This window comes from Lytechinus pictus, chromosome 16 (genome assembly GCF_037042905.1).
Source record: "Lytechinus pictus isolate F3 Inbred chromosome 16, Lp3.0, whole genome shotgun sequence".
In the NCBI taxonomy this organism is placed as follows: domain Eukaryota; kingdom Metazoa; phylum Echinodermata; class Echinoidea; order Temnopleuroida; family Toxopneustidae; genus Lytechinus; species Lytechinus pictus.
In genome coordinates this window covers 24,361,345-24,383,421 of record NC_087260.1, presented here as the reverse complement: position 1 = coordinate 24,383,421, position 22,077 = coordinate 24,361,345, and the positions used below count along the sequence as shown (strand labels likewise).

The window sequence follows — 22,077 nt, the reverse complement described above, 5'->3', positions numbered from 1 at the left end:
CCCGGTAGGATGTGAAAGCCTGTGTAGCATGCCTAGCAATTGAGTCTTTGAAGTCTTGTTGGAATGCTCCCCAGGGAGTGAAGAAAGTGCATACATTGTGTGCGGGCATGCCAGGATCAGATGACCGGGATAATAAGTTCATGTAAAGCGCTTAGAAACAAGAAGTATGAAGCGCTATATGAATTTTACTATATTATATATACATTATAAAATGAGACAGGAATAGTAATGCATAAACTGAACATAGAACATGAATCATAACAATTCATAATATTCATGATAGCATTTATTTAATTCAGAATATCACTGATCATCACAATATTAGAAAAAGCTTGCATATTAAAAATGAATACATACTTTACTCATGACCAATATATGTACATAGCAACATACATGCATGATTTTGAATAACACATACTGTGACAAACAATACATTCACTGTAAATTAATAAGCACATTTTTGTATATATACTACTCATTGCACCTTATAAAATGTGGGATGAAAATTGAAAGAGGACTGCAGTAATTTGACAGCAATTGTGAATACTACCAAGTATTCTGGTTCTAAAGAATTAAATGACCCTTTTTCTTCCAAAAAAAAATCATGATTTCAATGCCTAATGACATACAGAATGACAAATATTGACAATATCTTATTCAACTCTGAACATAATCCCCAAAATTCAAAATAGTGTATTTAAATTTTATAAAAGTATTATTTATTTACCATGAAAATATCTTATATCAGACGGTCTAAGAATGTAAAAGGTTGAGATAGTCATGAAAAAATTATTAAAAAACCTGCAGGTTATTCCTAAGCCTAAAATTTCTCATAGAACAAATTCATATAATATTACCATCAGCATCTTAAAAAGAACAGCGCAATCTCAAAGTTGCAATTAATCGTAACTACTACAATTACAGATCAAGTTAAATGAACAAAATATAAGATTTAGTAATACTTCGTAGAGTGACACTGAAAGGAAGATAGCACAAGATTTCAGGGGAAAAAATTGCATACATGTTTAAACGTCGACGGAATGAATCTGGAAGAAACTTTATGCATGAAATAGCTACCTGATGATAATGATCACACTGTAAAACATTAAAAGAAAGATTTTTAATAAAAATCTTAACATTCCATTACATGGTTATATACAGTACACAATCCCTTACTACTTTAAGAGTAAAACCTTTCAGATTTGTTTGAGTGAATTATTCTTAATAACCTTGAGACTAGAAAAAGAGTATATATCCCCAAGCAAAGAATAGTAAACGGATGTTTAATTGTCATAGGCAACTACGTTGATTATTTTCAAATTAATGTAATAACAAAATTATCATTCATGCCAAGAGATTTAGAATAAATCTAAATTTATGACATGGTATTAATCCTTGTTTATGTTAAACAAACCTGTGGACAAGTGATTTTGTTTGTAATGTACCCATAATTCCTATGGGGTTTAACCACCGTTTACAGTTTATGCATCTGTATAGAATGATCTTGCTGTTTTTATGCTCTCACCTTAAGTTCCCACTTATTGACCTCCTTTGAAGGACATCGCATATTACCATACTTAACATGCTGGTACAACGATATCAATAACAAAATATAATGATATATAATATTTATGGCGCATTATAATATTCATTGCTTGATAATGGTAATAACATTGATGCCTTTTTAGGGGTGGATCCAGCCGGATTAGACACAATTGTTTTGTGGTGCCCGACTAAATCGCTTACAAATACGCCCCCTGAATTTTCCTGAAATGGTATTGTATCCAACCCAGCTGGATCTGCCACCATTTTTATTTCGGCTCTGATGGCCGTCAGTGGAGCAAGAACGATCTGCTCAGACACAGAATTATAGGGTCAAATCTAGTCAGCAAGTGCAGACCCTGATTAAAAGTTGATCAACAAATGACTATTGACAAAAGAGGAGCACAAATGCAACTTGCCATTTCCTTTCTGCACAAGTCACTGCCACAGACCTTAGGCTGCATATTCAGATCACTTTGGAGTGAAGGATTTGAACAGCATACTAGGTCAAGTAATTGTTCATACCCCAAAACCTCACCCCTTTAATCCTTTTTCTGATAGCAGCGCTCTGACTCCACTGCAGATAACGACAGATGGTTACAACATCAAGTTCATCTTAAAAGTAACAACCATGTAGCATCTCAAAATGTTCTGTGGCACTGCCACCTTCTAAAATGTACAACATCTTGCATTCTTCACAAATTCTATTATTTGAAAAAAAGCATATAGACAGCATACTGCAATGGTGGGAAAAATAAAAATTATCAGTTCCTGCCTGATATAAGAATGTTCTAAAAGATGGTTACCGCCATGGTTCTGAAAGTGACTTTCAGGTTGGTCTTGATTGCCCTGAAGGTGACTTTCATTCTGCTATCTGTTCAGGCTCTTTCTCCTCTTGCTTCTCCTCTTCTTGTACATCTTTTTGTTCTTCTTGATTTTCCTCCTCCTCCTCTAGCTTCTCCTCCTCTTCCTCTTGTTTCTTGACAGGTTTCTTCCTCGGGTTTTCCTCCTCGTTCAACTCTGATTTTTCCTTCTTCCTCATCTGCAAAAAAAAGTATGGTCATATTAAAAAATAAAATACATTTTCTTTTCTTTTTAAAACTTATTCTATTGCCCGATTGTCTTTCAGTCTTTGGACTGCTTGTGATTGTATTTTGATAGTTTTATCACAATAAAATCCAGTATATATTCACTTGCTCTACACGCGGATGGTGAAACCCTATTGGTAAACTGGTGGATGTTTCATAAAGCTGTACGTAAGCTAAGAGCAACTTTAAGGACGACTGGTGAAACTTTTTTACGTGTTGAATAATTAACCAAGAACATTTAATGAAGATCATTTACCACAAGAAAGGATCACCAGTCGTTCTTAAAGTCACTCTTAACTTATGAACAGCTTTATGAAATGGCCCTCTGGTCTACTATCAGTTTGGTTTAATCAAAGTTTAGTCTAACCATCACCAGGTCTAGATGGGCTAATTTCAAAATTGTCTTCTACTTATTATTTTGCAATTTGTCAAATGAAAATCACATTTCAGATTCAGAAACCTATTATTTGGGGGGGGGGGCAAAGATGACAATACCAAACCCATTTCTTGGTTCACCTTGAGTGCATGCTTGGTATTTCAGTGTACTTTAACTGATGTCATAAAATTGACCCTTGAATGACTTAAAATTACTTAAGGGGTGTTGAAACTCGTAGTAATCTTGTTTTTGTTTTTTTTACATTCAATTCTAAATTCAATGTGAATCCTAAAATCAAGTGTAAGTCCTATGATTACATGCCAATGTGTAGTCAACTTTCTTGCAACATAAGATTGCACATAATTATGGAGATGGACTTGATTAGGAATTGAACACAAGTTTCTTGCAACATCCCATTGAGTGAATTTGGGACTTCTAATCTCACCTCTCTCAGCTCCTCCTTGCGTCTCTGTTTCTCCTCCTGTTCTAGCTCCCACCAGTTCCGTGGATACCTAGCGATGTTATCCATGAACTGCTCATTCTCCTCCCACTGTCTATCCCATTCTAGATGGTTGTATTCCGGTTCCCTGGCCAGGATCCGACGAAGTATCTCCTGATTCTCCCTAGTCACCCTCAACAACTCACGCTGACGCTTCTCACGGTTCAAACTGGATGGGGTGAAAATAGATACTCCATTAGTACTCATAAATTATGATAGTTTTTGTAACAAACCATTACATCTCTGTAGTGATCAATTATAATCTTCACTTACAATTTTCAGTAAAAATCCTATTTGCTACATCTATATCTATTTTTTGCATAAATTAAATCAATTTTTCTTATAAGGAATTCTTTGTATTTAAAACAATGAAAGCAGTATGAAGCATAGACCCAACTAACTGAGAAAGAATAATGACATTTTTGTTAAGCATTGGATATGCAACAAGAACTGTTATGATTTTGTTCATGTATTGTTTTACACTATAACTTTTTTTCTTAACATTTTAACACCATTCAGTCAAATTCCATAAATAATTATGAGTGTATGTTGTCTTTTATGAATTTGAGAAGAGTTTGAAGTATATGAAATTGCCTTGCTTTTATTATCAAGTAAAAAAAAAAAAAATTTAAATTAATACACAATAAGGCAACTGCTGTAATACTCTAAATAAAGTGATATATTTATTACTATTCACCTTCTATGGATGTAGTTATTCCTATTATCAACCCGTCCTCTCGTCCTCATAATGACAGACATTTTCTCAAGAAGAATCCTGTTATCACGTTCAATCACAGCTAGACGTTCCTCCTCCAACTTTAAATGAAAAGAAAAGAAAAGTGAATAAGTATACAAAATATATAGCTTTATTGAATTAAACTTCATCCTGGGAGCATTTCACAAAGTCAGTAGAAAGTGTTTTTCATTGATAACTGTTATAAGCTACTGAAATCCTTGAATCTGATTGGCTGAGAGTAATTAGTTGGTGAAAATCACTGACACGGTGGTTCATGTAACACTCCGTTGTTCTGGTTATGAGATTAGAATAAGGAGGTGTCTTTCTGAAATTGATTGGCAAAACAAAAGGTAATGAGAGAATCTCATTTTTGTCTGTCAAAAAAAAACCTTTCACCATCAGCCCCCCCCCCCTTGAAAATGCCCTGGCCCTGCCCCTGATGCTATAAACTTGGATTGTTTTAAGCAGTTCATGATTTACAAAAAGGTTGTATTCAAGGAAATCATTACAATATATTAGTGTGAGTGTCATTTATGCTTTCTATCAAATATTCTAAACTACCTGTACTAGGTGTAGGCCTACTTTTCTTTCAAAAGTTTACGTTTTAGTCGGGTTTGACCATTCATTCCCATAAGATGGATCACAATTATACTGAGTTAATATCTCAAAAGAATTCTTCTATAACTTACCTGTAACTTCTTAAGTTTGAGATGAAGATGTACATATGTTGTAGGGGCTTTGGTATCTACCATTGGTTTTGCTTCTTTGACCTGACAAATAAAAAAAAGTCATGAAGTTATCAGATCTGTTTTTATGATCAAGTTCATAAATAAAATATATTTCTGCCAAAAACATGAAAAATAAAACAAATATATAATACAAAATTATCTACTAACTACTAAGAGTCAAACATTAAAGTTTGTTCGGGAGCTAATGATATGGTGGGCATAAATCTACATGTATATATCACACAGAACAAGACAAATAAAGTATATCAATCAATCAATCAGCAATAAACACATAATAAATCAAAAGAGAATATAAATTTGTAATGTCTTGACATAGTTATTAAAAGTTCAAACATGACACAATTTATATTTGCCTACCATTGACAAAAATTAAAATATATTCGCACATAACATATGGCATGTAGGCCTAATTACAAAATTACATTTATCACAAATCTAAAATCTTCATATAAATAATTATTTGATTCAAAGTCTTAATTACACACACACACCTGAAATTACGAAACAACCTAAATAATTTGTTAGAATTGACTCTGATAGCTTGACTTGTATATATACATACCTTCTGTCTGTGTTCATCGTAATATTTCTGATCCCATCTCTGCTGGAGAAGCCGGTTGTGGCTCGGTAATATCGACTGGTACGATTTATGCATTTTCCGTGGATATTAAACCAGATGTTTCGATTAAAACCTAGAATATAGTGATAACGACCTCCAAGTGCTGCCTAGTTGGGTGGAGATAATTCAACAATCAATTTATTTGATATGAATCTTCCAATAATTTCGCGAAGTTGAGTTCGCTGTGGCGCAATGACCTATAAATGGTGGTAATGATATGCTGAGAGTAGGCGATCGGGCATGATCATAATAAACACACACACACGCGCTGGTTAGGTCGCTAAGCAATTACCGAATGGTACGGCGCATGCGCACAAGCGAGAAGCACCTGTCCGTAGGGCGTAGCTATAGCAACAGCACCGCTACTTTGCGGGAGTGTTTATTATACTAACGCAAGCCGACGATGATCGCCTGACTGAATTAAGCCGGCCTATTAATTACAGACCCTAAAGTGGGTAATTGATAGAGTGACAGGTTGTTTAATTATGGACATGCCACGAAGCGATATCAGCATAGTGGAGATATTAGACATGATATCATATTTATATCAGTAAATTTGTTTGTAGTTTTCTGATTATTAAAAAAATAATGATACAAATAAATACAAACAAATAAACAGGGATTTTCTTTTCTTCAAAATTATTCAAGAAAAATCCCTGTGTATTTTGTTTGTATAATGATGAATTATGGTGGATTCTTTTAAAGCGCACACATTCGTCAGGCATGACGCTCATGGCGCTATTTAAATTATAAAATATAAATAGTAAAAATACAAATTGTCATACACCTTACAATTAAGTACAAACTTTCAAACTTAAAGGGATGGTCCGGGCTGAAAGTATTTATAGCTTAGTAAATAGAGTAGAATTCACTGAGCAAAATGCCGAAAATTTCATCAAAATCGGATAACAAATAACAAAGTTATTGAATTGTCAAGTTTAGCAATATTTTGTGAAAACGGTTGTCATGAATATTCATTAAGTGGACTGATGATGTCACATCTCCACTTGTTCTTTTGTATTTTATTATATGAAATTAGGTTTATTCAATTTTTTCCTCCAAGAACTAGGAAATTGGATTGACAACTGATTTAGTGCATTAGATATTTATTGCTGCAACTTATTTCATTATAAGGGAGACATATTATTCACACAAGTATGAAATAATGAAAAAATTATGATTTTATAAAATGTAATAACATAACAATACGGAAAGTGGGGATGTGACATCATCAGCCCACCTAATGAATATTCATGATGACTGTTTTCACAAAATATTGCTAAACTTTAATCTTCAATAACTTTATTATCCGATTTTGATGAAATTTTGCTCAGTGAATTCTACTCTATGTATTAAGATATAAATATTTTCAGGCCGGACCATCCCTTTAATGATACAGAGTTAAAACTGGAGGAAATTTAACACAGATATAACTTAGTCTTGATTGAATTTATATGTATCAATTTTTTTGTTAAAGTAAACCTGACTTGGCAAGTTACAGCCATTGTTGGAATTATTGACATTGTAGTCCCTACTCATATCCCCATATTTTCCCCTTCCCCTTAAAATTTAAGCACGCTTGTCTTCATGTTGGGCTCCATCTCTACACCTCCCCTTGTCATCCCGCTACTTAGGCTTACTCCCCCCTCCCTCTCTCTTCCTGTCTCGTTCATCTTTTCGTTAACCCTGATATATCTCTATCTTCCTCTTTCCCACTATTTCTCTCTCTCTCTATTTCTTTCTCACTATATCTGTCTCTCCGTTTGCCTCTCTTCCCTTCATACCCCATTCTCCCTAACACCACCACCCCCCTCCCCGGTCGCGGAACGGTTATAGAAAAATGAAACCTTGTGCGAAAACAGAAAAATCAAAGAAACATATTAATGAAAATTTGAACTATAAATATTAAGAAAGTTATGAACATTTGAAGTTTTGATCATTATTGTAATGTAGATCCTCCTATTGGCAATGCGACAAAGATGTATGATGCCACATGTGAACAACTTTCCCATTACTTTTGTATATAGTTCACTTAAACTGCCTCTTTTATCACATCTACTAGAAGATCATGTATTCTTTCTGTAGGAGGGCATGTAATACAGATTTTCAGAGAATACATTATGGATGAAGAGTTTGTATCACCAGAAGAAAGAGCAAAAGGAGACATTTTGGGATATTTTATAGTCCATCAAAGTGAGAGTTGTTCACCTAATGACATCACACATCTTTATCACATTGCCAATAGGAGGATCTCCATAGCATTAGTGATCGCAATTTTCAAATGATCATAACTTTCTCATTATTTGTCCTATTTTCTCAAATTTTCTTTGATCTTATTCTCTGATATTTCTTTTTCCACACAAGCCCACTTCTTCCAAATGTTTCATTCCCCTATGGAATTGGATGACCATGTTAGTCACAATCAGATGGTTATTATTTTGTACGTTATTTTTACACGTTTATTGGAAAAAATGGGGGCTGAAGTCGCCGCCCCCCCCCCCCCCCGAGTTCCGCAGCCCCATGTCCCTTACAATAATAAAATGCAAAGTCGTACAAAAGTAAAATAACATGAACTGAATTCGTTGTGGTATAATCTTTATTATAGATTAGTTTATAACATATAGGAATGTCCTAGCTTTAATATTGATGATTTCAGATTTAATCTACATATCAAATAGAAACATTCAAATATTTAATAAAACACACACACACCCATACAAAATATGACTCTTAAAAGTTCTAATATCTTATACAACATACTATATATGTTAACTTGGAAGTGAGAACACACAGCGAAAGACTCTAGATGAAATTTGGCATTATAATGTAAATCAAAATTGATTGCTAAATATAGTTTCGTCAATTGAGGAGGTTTTGTGATTATTCAGGCACATACGTATTTGAGAAGCAAAATATGGTCAAAAGCAAAACATTCTTATATACAACCCAACATCACACTGCAAAAAAATCCGGTGTTGATTTAACACCAGTCCGGAATCTATATATGTCCACACCAGAAAAGTATTGAAACAACACCACTTTGGAATCAAACCGATGCTGTTTTAATACTAATTGGTGCTGTATAAACACCTTTCTGGACAAAAACGAAACTGGTGTTGTTTAACACTTCTCTGGTGTGGACATATATAGATTCCGGGCTGGTGTTAAATCAAAACCGGAGTTTTAGCAGTGCAGTCATGAACATCATTATTTATGATCAGACCCATAGAATTTTTGCAATTCTCTTATATCCTGTTTGTTCGTCTGCCACCTGTATTATTTTTCAGCCTCTTCAAAAAAATCACAATTTAAATAATTGGAAAATATCTAATTTGTACTTAACTAGATTATATCGTCGAATCACTGGGCCGTTTAGCAGTAGATGTTATTCTTAATCTTTATTTTTTCCATATCGCTATGTCGGTTTTTTTCCTTCAAATTTCATGATAGAAAGCGATAATATATCTGATGATATCCCCGAACACGAGGGAATTATAACCTTTCCAGTCAGATTCACTTTCAGTGGAATTCCAAAGAGTAAAAACAATTGGTCATATTGGGTGGAATACTGAATATTACGAATTCTTGACAACACATACAATGATGCAAACCAAGAGCATTTAATGCTGAAATGGCAACTGTATTTTACATTGTAGCACTCTTACTCTTGACAGTATTCTCCCTGAAAAACATTATTTAAAAGACTATATATCACATGAAATTTTATTTGATATATCAAAACTTTCTATTAAATACTTATTTGAACAGATGAGCGAAAATTTGAAACATTTTAGTATATCGGATGCATGTACAATCTATATTATATAGGCCTATATTTCGACTTTTTCAACAGTAAACATAAATTACTCATAATAATCATGAAATTTCTAACACATTAACCAAATGTCTCTTAATCGAGGAATGAAAAGAATGATACAAAACTAGTAGAAAATATTATAATAATTCAATTGTCTATTTTTGGTAGCTTCCCTCCCCTTTGTATCCGCCGACATACCCCGCGGCGGCCTTGGCGTCGAAGTCCTTCCTTCCGTCGAGACCCTTGCCTTTACCGGATTCATCGAACCGTTCCTTGTGAGAACCCGTATATTTGGATGCATCGGTTAACCGATCTACGCCTCCGGCTTTGACGGTTTTCGTAGCACCCTGTGTAAATGAAATGAATGAACGTGTTTAGTAATTACATTTAAAAGAATGATGATACTAATTAGAAATCCTAATCTTGGTAAAGGAAGCCATGCTAGCATTGGTCAAATTACTTTCTTTGAAATCATTTGCCAAAGTCGTTGTTTGATGATGCTGAAAAACGACAACAGATGAAACTATATAGGTTACACGTGCCTAATTACAACTGGCAGACAAAAGATATTCATTCGAGCCAATTTTTAAATTTTATATTGCTGATTGACAAAAATGAATGACTGATAATCTAACACTGATTCTTGGAAGGGTACCCACTTAACATCCTTTTTTTTCCAAATTGGAAAAATATATCACCACTTTGGAACTATTTTTTTTACTGGCGGAAGAATTAGGGCCATTTTACTCTCTCAAGTGATGAATTTGTTGTTGTTGTTGTTTTAGCTTATACGGCGCGTATCATTCAATAGTGAATATTTGTGTGTGTGTGTTTGAGTTTTGTCAGACGTGTATCAATCAGATATGATTTTTTACGTCTGGGACCGACCTTTAACGTCACCATCCGAAAGACGTGACCAGGGCTCGAACCTCGAACCTCTGCATCAATTTGTAACTTCTCCGTATAGCTTGGATTACAGGCGCACGCCACAACGCCCAGTTGTGGCATTTGATCATGTCAGGTGTAGTCTTCATAAATGCCAATTTATTTTTAAAATGAGCCGGTCGAGGTACCCTTTTCTGGTCAGATATGGAATGTCAGACATAAATTATATCCTATCCACTGGTAGTAAACATTCAACCCTCGAATTTCCTCCTTATTTTCAATGAATTTTTTAAAGTGCCACTTGAACACATGAGTCTATATGGGAAAATATTTAGGCCTATTGGCGATTATAATTAATAATAATATTGCGAAATTTCTATATGGATATACTCAACTGCGCATTAAGAGAAACCAATGCAAATTACATTAAAAACGAGGTGGTTCACGAACCCCGAGTCTCGCCTAATTTTGCGATCAATAAAATATACATATGATCTTTGACCCCTAGATGACCTTTGACCTTATCATCCTAAAGAACACACGTGTGGTGTTACCCAATAATTATTTTGTACCGAGTATAAACACAGTTGATGCAGATACAAAGAGCAAGTTGAACAAAAACTTGAAAAAGGATGGACATGACCACAATATATCATTTGACCTTTTGACCACTAGATGACCTTTGACCCATCATCATCAACAACACACATATGGTATTATCACTGAGGATCATTTGTACCAAGTGTGCATTATTGACGCAGAAATTAAAAAAATAATGCAAGTTGAAAAACTTGACCTTTTGACCCCTAGATGATGTGATCAAAATTGATACAGAAAATAAGAAATGAGAGCAAGTTGAACAAAAACTTTGACATTTTTGTAACAGACCAACAGACTAAAGTGATCACTCGGTCTCTGCCAAACTTTGTACAAGCGAGACAAAAAGAGACTTATTTATTAACTCTTGCTTGAAATAGACGGGTTTCATGCAGTGGGGCAATGGAATATACCTGGGGCCCTGTTTTACAAAAAAGTTACAATTGATCTGATCAACCTAAACTACATGGAAATCCATCAATGTCACCATTTTTCTCAAGGATATTGGCACAATATCAGTCAGACTGCAGGTCCCAAGAAAGTGGCTTGTTTCATCCAAGTGATATTCATGACTTGAGATGTTTTGCATATTTAATGAGCTTGATGCGGACCAAAACACCTCTTTTCATTCGGTCATTGCTGCTCTAATTGTGCATCGAATTTCATGAATTTGGTACCATTGTAAAGAAGAAGAATCATTCTTTCAGTTCATTTGTTTGGATTTATTCAAAGATTTTGTAATATAGGTTAAAATTTTGATCTAAAATATGCTACAAAATAAATATTTTCACCTGACAAAAGCTGCTATTTTCACACTTTATTTTTGTTTGAGCCCAAATGATTTTTATATCATGATAAAGCTGAATATGTATGCTTTGAAATGATATAGGTTTCAAAATAAGAATTGGTTTAATCAGGTCAAGATCACACTTTTCATTTGCCAAGTACATAAAGCAGATTGAAAACAAGAATACTGCACTCTGATTGGTCAAAAAGACCACACAATGGCAAATTCCAACGGTTCCAGTGCCTGGGTTCGTGGGAAGGTCACACTTTCCATGTGGTAATCTCCTCAAATACCCCGCGCCTGTTGTTCTGTGAACCTTATCCAGCCAATCAGAACTCTGGATTTCATGCAAGTAAAAAATTTCAGAAATCTCGTCTTGTACCTTGGTGGGAAAAGTGTGATCTTGACCCGATTAAAAGGTGCCGCATATCAAGAGTGGCATTGTGAGAAAGTACAGAAGTTCAGCTTTATGGTGATATAGATATCATTGAGGCTCAAAATAAAAAGTTTTGCACAATTTGAAAAAGAAAACAGAGGAAGAAAATTCAGTTTTGAGGCACATTTTCAGGCCAGAAATTTACTTATTTAACAAAATATTGTATACAAAATAAATGACCAATATGAAAGAGTAACTTTTACTCTATCTGATGGTGCAATAATATTTCATTTAACTTGAGGTTAAAACAGGTAAATTCTTAGAGAAAGAAAATCTCACGAATCACGAGATTTTGCAAGGAGGAGGATTCAGCCACGAGATGATTTGGATGAATCTGGCCTTTTTGCTCATTAGCATAGGGACCTGCGGTCTGATTGATATCCTTTGTAAGCAAAGAAAAGCACCCTGAATTTTCCAGAAAAAGATAAATGTATGGCTTTACATCATATCTAGAAAATATTTTGAACAAACATGCATTTGGATGTTGATGTTGCGGCTTTCCATAGTTGTGGTTGCTCAAATCAATCGGGGCTCTGTAATCTAGGCTTAAAATCACCCTTTTTTTAAATAAGTAGCCTATATCAAAAGTAAATTTGTATTCATATACTGCAAAAACACCGGTGTTAATATAACACCACCCGATATCTATATCGGTAAACACCAGGGAGGGGTTGAAAGAACACCAATTAAGAATCAAACCGATATTGTTTTAACAGTTAACACTAATTGGTGTTGTTTGAATTCCTATCTTGGACCTGTCTTATAAGAGTAATATACGATTGATCCAATCAATCGTAACTCTATGGAAATCCATCAGTGTCATAATTTTTTATATGAGATTGGCACAATGTCCTTTGTAAACAATAAGAAGCACAGTGAATTTTCAAGAAAACAATGAATGCATGAATATACATCATAATTAGAAAATATTTGGAACAAACATGCATAATACATTTTGTATAATACATTTTGACGTTGCTGGCCGTCCATAGTTGCGATTGATTGGATCAATCAACACTTCTCTGGATACCGGGCTGGTGTTTGTAACACTCGTATTTTTGCAGTGTATTTTTTTAAGTCAGTAGGCTTCTTACCGATGTTCCAGGTCCCTTGCCACTGCAGATTTTTTCAATGAGCTTTGAGACATCCTCTTTGCTTCCGTATTTCTTCTCAGCACACAAACCTAAAGCTACCTTGAACTGGGAGAAGTTGATCTTACGATCAGTCTTAGCTTTCACTTCTGGTCTGTAAGGGAGTGATGGAAGAATATTAGTGTTAGTGGTCAGTTTGTAAGGAGAAGAGGGAGAATGAAGGGGGATAACGGACGAAGAAGGAGAGGAGGAGGAGGAGGAAGAAGGACATAAGAAAAGAAAGAGAGGATGCACGGGAATGAAGAATATCCCCGGAGAATGTCACGAAAGGAAAGTACACTTAAAGGGATTGGTCGAAAACCTGATCATAATATAAGCAAATGATTATAAATATAGTCATGTATCCGACAAAACAAATTTTCATATTCAACCAAATTAGTCAAACTTTACCAATACACATAATTATTATAACACATTATTATGAGATCGATTATTATTACTCTGGTTGACTCCATTCACGCCACATTTTTAATTACCATCAACTGTAACTTGGCCACGCAATGAGTGAGTGTAAGGTTTTCCGGAAGAAAAATGACAAACCACTGTCCATGCAGATCTAATGGTAGCTTCACAGTTAATAGTATTACCATGGTAACTTTGCCATCCAAATGATAATCTAACTTTTCAACGATTCCTGGATTTTGATTGGATGATGATTACCATTAGATTTCAAAGTTACCAATATAATCATTTAACTATTATCGATCAGTACCCTGGCCCAGATTCGATCTTTCCAACTATATTCGTACCTGCTAAAGATGATATCCGTGTCGGTACTGGTGAACTTCTTGTCGTAGAGTTTAAGATCTCTAAATAACTTGTTAAACTTGGCGTTGTCCATCTGAGGCTGAGCGTCCTTGCTTCCGGCACCGAAGGCGCAGAAAGACTTAAAGACGGTTTTTAGATCTTCGTCAGACATTTTATTCTTCTTTCAGTCTCGGCACAAGTTTCACTGTCATTTGAAAAAAAGGAGTGTAGAGAGAAAAACAACATATGAAGTACATTAATTTAACAGTTTTCATGTTTTGGAGAGTCTACTAGACCACAGGTCAAATCAATGTGACAGACTATCATTCCATGGCATTGGGAACGATTTTTATTTACAGGGGGTGCCCATTTGGTCTTATGTTCCGGATAGTCTGATCTCATTTTGCTACAAGCAGTTCGTGTAGTAAAATTTGGTCTAATTACCACTTGACCATAAGCAATTTTCTTTACTGAGGGACAAGATGAATGATTATTTTTCGAAGAAACGGCTCGAAAATGATGGAGAGAAGAGACGAAACTTTTCATGGGGGCCGGCGCTTGTGTATTTTCTAGAGTGAAATCGAATGATTTCGTATATACACACAGTGAATTTTGTGGAAAAAATAAGTAAAAATATTATTTTACAAAGTTTATGTAGGGGCAACTACCCCTGCCCGCCTCCCTCCCACTGCGTGCGGTCATGACATCGTGATTTTCGTCTATATCACTTGATCGGTTAGAGTAGATGAACTGTTTGTGAACCAAATTTTCGTCTGACGAAGTAACAAATAATAAATAGATGAAGTAAGCAATCAGGCAGGGGCGGAAATCTCTCCCAAAAGGTAGGGGGGACACAGGGGCGGATCCAGCCTTCGCCAATAGGGGGGAGGGGGCGGCGGAATTTTTTTTCAGCCATAATTTCCCCGATCGGCAGCTCGAAGATGATTTTTTTTTCTTTGAAGGGGTAGTCCTCATTAGTCACTTCTTAGCTTTATTCTTATAAATTAATACATAATATCATAATCCCTATTTATATGATGCGAACGCGAAGCGCGAGCAAATTTTTTGGAAATTTTATGTTTTTTTCCTAAAATTTGAACATTCTGGGCAATGTTTGTTATCCTGAAAAAGATGTGTATGCAACTTAATAATTACTACGAACGCAAAGCGCGAGCACAAATGAACTGATGGAAAAGATACCTGTTAAAGTAGCATTTAACTATCAAATAATGCGAGCGCGAAGCGCGAGCTAATTTTTTTTTTACTTTTTCACCTAAAGAATGGAAATTTTAAGCACTTTTTGTAACTCAAGCAGAATAAGTATATAAGTAAACAATTGATGCGAGCGCGAAGCGCGAGCGGAAAATTTCGAGATTTAGTCCTATAATATTTACTGAACGAGACACTCTATTCATATTTTGTAAATCATGAAAAGGATGAGTATTAATAATGCTAGTGCGCTAGCGCAAAGCGCAAGCAGAAAATGTTTATATACGTTTTGAACTGGCACCTGTTGAAAAGGTAACTGTTAAGGACTGCTTGCACTTAGCCATGAAGGCGTTACATATTTCAACAATAAAAAAATGCGAGTGCGAAGCGCGAACTGAAAAATTTTGAACTTTCTAAAGAAAGAATGGAAAATTTTAATAATCAGTTTTTGTAATCGTGAATATGATAGCTATATAATTTAATAATTGATGCGAGCGCGAAGCGCGAGCAGAACAAAATCGAGATTTAGACCTAAAAATGGGCCACTCTGTTCATGAAAAGGATGAGTAATATGAGGTCTTCCTACATTAATAATGCGAGCACAAAGCGCGAGCAGAAAAATTTTGATATTGTGATCCGAAACTGGATAATGATTTAAATAGAGAACAAGTCGAGTATCTGAATAAACATGCGCGCGCGTGTTTCATATTTAGACCTAGAATCTAGGCATTCTAAATACATCTTTAATCATGAAATCATGAAACTTTGATATTCCGTTCTGAAAAGAGTCAATTTCAGCTTTATATTTCAAGCACTTTGTAGAAAAATTGTAAGGTGGATATGGATCGCGCTTAAAAAAGAGCTGATATTTTCATTATTATTACTCTGAGTTTTGACATTGGACCGGGACATCCTTACGACATGTCATCATATGAAAATGATGACTATCTTCCTATTCTTCTTGCTAAGCGAGATGAAACAAAAGGGACAATTTGATTATTAAATTAATATATTTATTAATGCCTAATAAGGGCGCGAAATCTGATGATATTATAGCATAAAAACTGGACATTTCACTTTTGTAATTATGAATAGGATGCATCAGTTAATATATTTTTAACCATTAATGCGAGCGCAAATCGCGAGCTAAAATTTTTGATAAACTGTCATGAAAAGGGGATTTTAAGTAGTTCGTTGTATTTATAATCAATATTGAAAAATATATAACTCGGCAATCAAAATGCGAGCGTGCAGCGCGCTAGCTGATACGTCTTAACAATCAGACCTGAAAAGGGATATTTTGAAAACTTTATGAAATACACGAAAATAATAGGTACCTGATAAATCAAAATTTGCGAGCGCACAGCGCAAGCAGCAAATGTTAATATTCAGACCATAAAACTGACATTTTTACAGAGCACTTTTAAAAATCTATTTGTAAATCACACAAAATAATGAAAGTTTTCCGAGGTGAAATATGTTTCGTATATTGACTTCCAAACTTGACATTCGAGCTCCATACTGAACAAGATATGTAAGTCATCTAACAGGCAATGCGAGCGCGAAGCGCGAGCGAAAATTTTATATAGTGGCACGAAAGATTCTTTTTATTTTCCAAGTCTTCCTCTCATCTTATTTTATGCACTCGTCGTCCTTCTCTTCTTTTTCTTCTCTTTTTTCCCCCTCCTTTATTCCTTCTTTCTTTCCCCTTTTTTCATTTTTTTGCTCCGCCAAGAGGGGGGGGGGGTGGGCCCCTCGGCCCCCTGGTCCGCCTACGGGGACAAGGGGCGGGCAAATTTGACAAGCAAAAAAAAGGTTATCATCCGAAAAGTAAGGTCATCTCGTCCCAAAATACATGTTTTATTTCGATTTAGAATGATGTATTTCTTACCATCATAAAAGACCAAAAATAGTAGGGGGAACATTTGATATTGTGTCCCCCCCTACTATTTTTAGTAGGGGGGACACGTCCCCCCTGTACCCCCTGGGATTTCCGCCCATGCAATCAGGTAAAAAAATCACCACCAATCAATCAATCAATAATGAGACTATTTGGGAACAGAACCAATTAGCGAAGTGTAGATCAAGCGGATATTAGACTGAATTAATCCTAGACCAATTGTGATCATGCACAAAGCCCAAGTGATATTAGACTATCTGTAAAGTAGACCAAACGCTTGTAAACCAATGTAATTATAAGCCTATCCGATTCATTCTGAAATGCCAAGATGGTTATACAAGTACAATAATTAAAGAAGCATATTAGCGAAGGCTTTGCGATAATGCATCACAGAAAGTGTGACCAAACATGCGAGAAGTTCCCCCAATTTGCAAATTTCTTGGCAAAGCAACATCGTAATATTCTTCATACTGCATATTTATCAGTAAAATTATTTCATACACGTTTATATGAAAATTGTTTGATGTCCTCCATCCCAAAGGAGGGAAGTTATATCTTGGTGAGGTTTGATAAATGTTATATTTTGTTGGATTAAAAAAAATGTGTCATTTTTATTCCTTGGTTAAGCGCATTCAATATCAGGTTTTGATTTCGCCCTTAAGGATTATAGACTGGAGGGGGAGGGGATAAGCAGGTATGGGCGGAGACCCCTCCCCCCCCCCCCCCCCCCCCCCCTCTGGGGGAGACTAAAATTCTCACGAAATCGTCGGGCACGTCGGGCCCTAAGAAAGCAGCATTATAATTCAGTTCTTTTAATCGAAAAAAAAATTATTTTGTGTTGTCAACTTGTCATGATAGTGAGCATTGATAATAACCCCACCGGGAGATAGAATTATGTCTATGTTATTATTCTATTGTTAGGCTCACATCCCATTCGGGTGTTCAGGTGGATACCCCTTGTTACACCCAGTCTACAAGCACAGACCCCGATATAAAATTCACTCATAAGTGGGCCATACACCAGTTCATAATAGAAATAAAAGTTGCTACATTTTTTTGTGAGAGGGTGCTTCTATGCATAACTCCCAGTAAGGTCCTTTACGCTACAAAGTGAGACAACTTTTTTCAATGAAAGGGCTTTCACATCAACCGTTTTACGCTTTGAATAAAAAAAAACGTTCAAAACCAAGACTAGTATGGAACTCGTTTAGCGTGTGGTTTCCAGGCAACTGATGTGAAAAGGCCTACAGACTTGGAGCTAATTAAATTGATAAAGCTTCAATTCAATATCACCAAATAATATTCTCTTACTGTGACGTTGACAATTACATGGTGTAGGGGTATATGAACTGTGTATCGTGCATGTGTTAAAACAACATCTGATCATTATTCGTATAATCAGACAACCAACTCTAATATAATCGGGTAAAATTGCATTATTTCTGTCCTCTCTTAACAAAGTAATTAAGAAATGTCGATGAAATCATGAAAGTGCCTACAGCTCAGTCTTTTTATATTCTATATACCATGAGATTATATTCTAAGATGCAGGTGTTATCTTCCTTTCTATTTTTTTCAAAAATCCTTTCAACTGATTACCAGTTGCACCAAGATGGTAGTATTCAGTTGAACTGCATCAGTTTGTCCTTCTAAAACATAAATTCCTTGCACTTTATAATTTGAACGAACTGAAGTAATTTCATTCAAGCACACATTCATGATACATAAATCTGAGGTGATAGGCCTCACCACCGATCTTTGTATTAACATACGGATCGGTACACAGAAATATGATATCTGACAATTTTATATATTTTTTGTTATTTAAGATTCATATTTATATTTCATGTCTGATAATTGTAAGCGCTGTGATTCTTTTGTGTATAGCGCATATATAAATAACCATTATCATTGTTAAGACCATGAAAAAATAAATGTTATGTCAGTCTTGGGGAGGGTGTGTGGGTGGGGATCATATCAGAACGAGCAATTGTGTTCTAGTTCTACAATCCGCAAGCAAATATGAATTCCCATTTTTGTCCAATGTCAACAATAATTCTTTTCAATTTGATCTGATTCACAAAAGAGATGAGTGACCTTACATAGGCCTAATATCGGATTCCATGCAGGTGGGCTTGCATGCCAGCTGAGCAAGGAACTGGTTATACACGCGCAGCTATCTTTGAATGCCAGTGATTATAATCCACTGATACATGTCATAGACTATACTATCACAAATATTATTATATCGAGCTCTCATTTGGAAGCGATACTACAGGGACATGAGACCTTAGGCTGGGGCTCGAAGGAAACATAATGCAGATCCAGTGTGACTAGGGGTGGGACATGGGATCCATTTTCAAGAAAGCTACTACACCTGGATACGGTGAAACAGTGCATGCGTATCTATGAACATTGGTGGCCCCTGAAATCGCCCCCTTCCCATTTATATGCGGTGTCTTTGAGTGTTTTTCTAGATATTTTCTTCCTTAATTTTCTTTTTATCTGTTATCTATTCATTGAAAGCCTATATGAAAAGGGTATAAGCATACGGTAGACATAATATAATAATAATAATAATAATAATAGCTGGATTTATAAAGCGCTTTTTGCCTGAGGATAGAAAGCGCTGCTATTATTACCCCGGCTTTAGCTCGAGCTACCATCACCGGCGCTCAGTGCATGCAAGGAATTACTCCTGCCGGGTACCCATTTACCTCACCTGGGTCGAGTGCAGCACAGTGTGGATAAATTTCTTGCTGAAGGAAAACACGCCATGGCTAGGACTCGAACTCTGTTTCAAAGGCGAGAGTCAGAACCGCTATAGACCACGACGCACCCACTCTGCCTTATAATCTAGGATTTGACAATAATTGAGGCGTGGACGTTTGGTGATCTGATACAGTTCTAATTTGCATTTTCATATAAAAATCTAATTATTCCTGCGGACTATACGCACGAGAAGGCACTTGCATAACCCTGCATTCATTTTAACAGTCAACATTTTATTTATTGCAAACTTTAATCCACTCTATAAAGGGATGTGCACTCGACAAATTCATTTCAATTTGAAAAGGAAAAAGAAAAAAGGGGGTGGGGTAAGTTGTGTCGATTTTGCCTCCTACTCATGATCATGCATGCATGCGATGCGACCAAGATTAGAAGAGGCCCATGCGGGGCCCATGCATGGAAAAGAATAACTTCATGTTTATATTTTATCAGGGGCCGCGGAACGGTTTTCAAAGTGGGGTGGGGGGGCTGACCATGCTAAAAATCACAATCATATGGTCATTTTTACGTTTTTGTACACGGTTTTGGAAAAAAGTGGGGGGGGGGGGCTGAAGCCCCGCGGCCCCTGTTTATTATTAACGGACAAGTCCACCCCAACAAAAACTTGATTTGAGTAAAAAAAGACAAATCCAACGTACAAGCATAACACTGAAAATTTCATCAAAATCGGATGTAAAATAAGAAAGTTATGACATTTTAAAGTTTCGCTTAATTTCACAAAACAGTTATATGCACATCCTGGTCGGTATGCAAACGAGGAGACTGATGACATCATCCACTCACTATTTCTTTTGTATTTTATTATGTGAAATGTGAAATATTCTAATTTTCTCCTTATCGTCAAGTGAAACAATGATTAATTCATCCCTGAACATGTGGAATTAGCACTGTTTACCGGGACTGTTTAACACTGACTTGACGTTTAAAAAGTTATATCCATGAATCTCCTCCTTTCTTATACTATTAGCTTCTTATAGTTAACTATATAGACCCCCTCGATGATATGCATATGGATTATGGACCTCTTCTTTTCAAACATTCATCCTCAATACTCCCCATTGTTTTCAGTCTTCAATGCCCCCCTCCCCCCGGCCCCCACCTCACTTCATTTGCTCGCATCCATAAAGAATAAGGCCTGTAATTTAGGAATATTGATGCTCTATTAAAACATGACAATGTATGTTTTGATTAGCGCCACTCGATCCAGGCACTCAGTATATACATGCAACTATTATTATTGATATATCTCATATATTGTATACCAATAATTATTATACATGCATCACATCATTATGATACATCCGTCCAGATATACACACATTCAAGCACCAGACATAATTATCTTCATACTCATAAAGCTCCAAGTTCATACGTACCAGGCGAATGTAATAGGTCCGCTATGCTAATATATTGCTCGAGGGAAGATAATGGATGCTCGCAGTGATCACCAACAGCACTCACCTCAGGCTCAGGCAAAGTCAAAATGAATCCTTTCTACCACACACACTCCGGGCCTTTTCTTTTCGATTTAAAGAGACGCTCTATTATTCCTAGATATCCGAGTATATAATCCTTTCTATGTGACAGTATTGTTCCCGTATTGTTCAAAGCAAATGAAGCACTCGATTTTTAGATTGATATATCCACCACAGAATACATGCACGATCGATATCGAGAGAAAATGATCACCCATTCATTGCAGAGAGGAAAATGGTAGTCTGTCATATCAGACCCGTTTAGTCTTTATTTTAGTAGGAACAGTAATGAGGATAAGCAAGGGTGGTAAAAATCATCAAAGGTTGCTGGCTTAGACCTCCTCCGATATGTATGAGACCTGTAAGCTAGGTCACTGCAGGTCAGTGATGTGTTTAAAGTTATTCTCCACAGCAGCCTCAATATTAGACTACTTTCGACATTGACCTTTCCCCATCTGTAAATAAAATCCCCACCCTCCCTGGAATTCCGATTGGATGTTCCTTACAGAACATTCGAATGACACGCCCTTGTCTGGGCACAAAGGTCGAAAAGTCCCCTGTGAAGACCTTAGAAATGTAAAGAAATTTTTATTATTATATTCATATCCGACGATAAGCCTGACAATTGATATATTCCGTGTTTTGTGTTTTGACTACGGTTGTCATAGCGACGG

At 35.9% G+C, this 22,077-nt stretch overlaps 2 protein-coding genes across 2 annotated transcripts; both read right to left on the bottom strand.

Annotated features, from left to right (window-relative positions):
* Positions 1 to 268: 268 nt before the first annotated feature.
* LOC129279609 (sperm axonemal maintenance protein CFAP97D1-like) lies at positions 269 to 5,906 on the bottom strand. Its single transcript, XM_054915709.2, has 5 exons — positions 5,553 to 5,906; positions 4,931 to 5,011; positions 4,203 to 4,321; positions 3,452 to 3,674; positions 269 to 2,584 (listed from the first exon to the last, which is right to left on the bottom strand). Exons 1-5 carry the CDS (start codon positions 5,643 to 5,645, stop codon positions 2,405 to 2,407), a joined length of 696 nt encoding a protein of 231 aa, XP_054771684.1. The 5' UTR covers positions 5,646 to 5,906; the 3' UTR covers positions 269 to 2,404.
* Positions 5,907 to 8,187: 2,281 nt separating this feature from the next.
* On the bottom strand, positions 8,188 to 21,999 carry LOC129278589 (tubulin polymerization-promoting protein family member 2-like). Its single transcript, XM_054914730.2, has 4 exons — positions 21,305 to 21,999; positions 14,032 to 14,234; positions 13,226 to 13,376; positions 8,188 to 9,773 (listed from the first exon to the last, which is right to left on the bottom strand). Exons 2-4 carry the CDS (start codon positions 14,199 to 14,201, stop codon positions 9,582 to 9,584), a joined length of 513 nt encoding a protein of 170 aa, XP_054770705.1. The 5' UTR covers positions 14,202 to 14,234; positions 21,305 to 21,999; the 3' UTR covers positions 8,188 to 9,581.
* Positions 22,000 to 22,077: the final 78 nt, after the last annotated feature.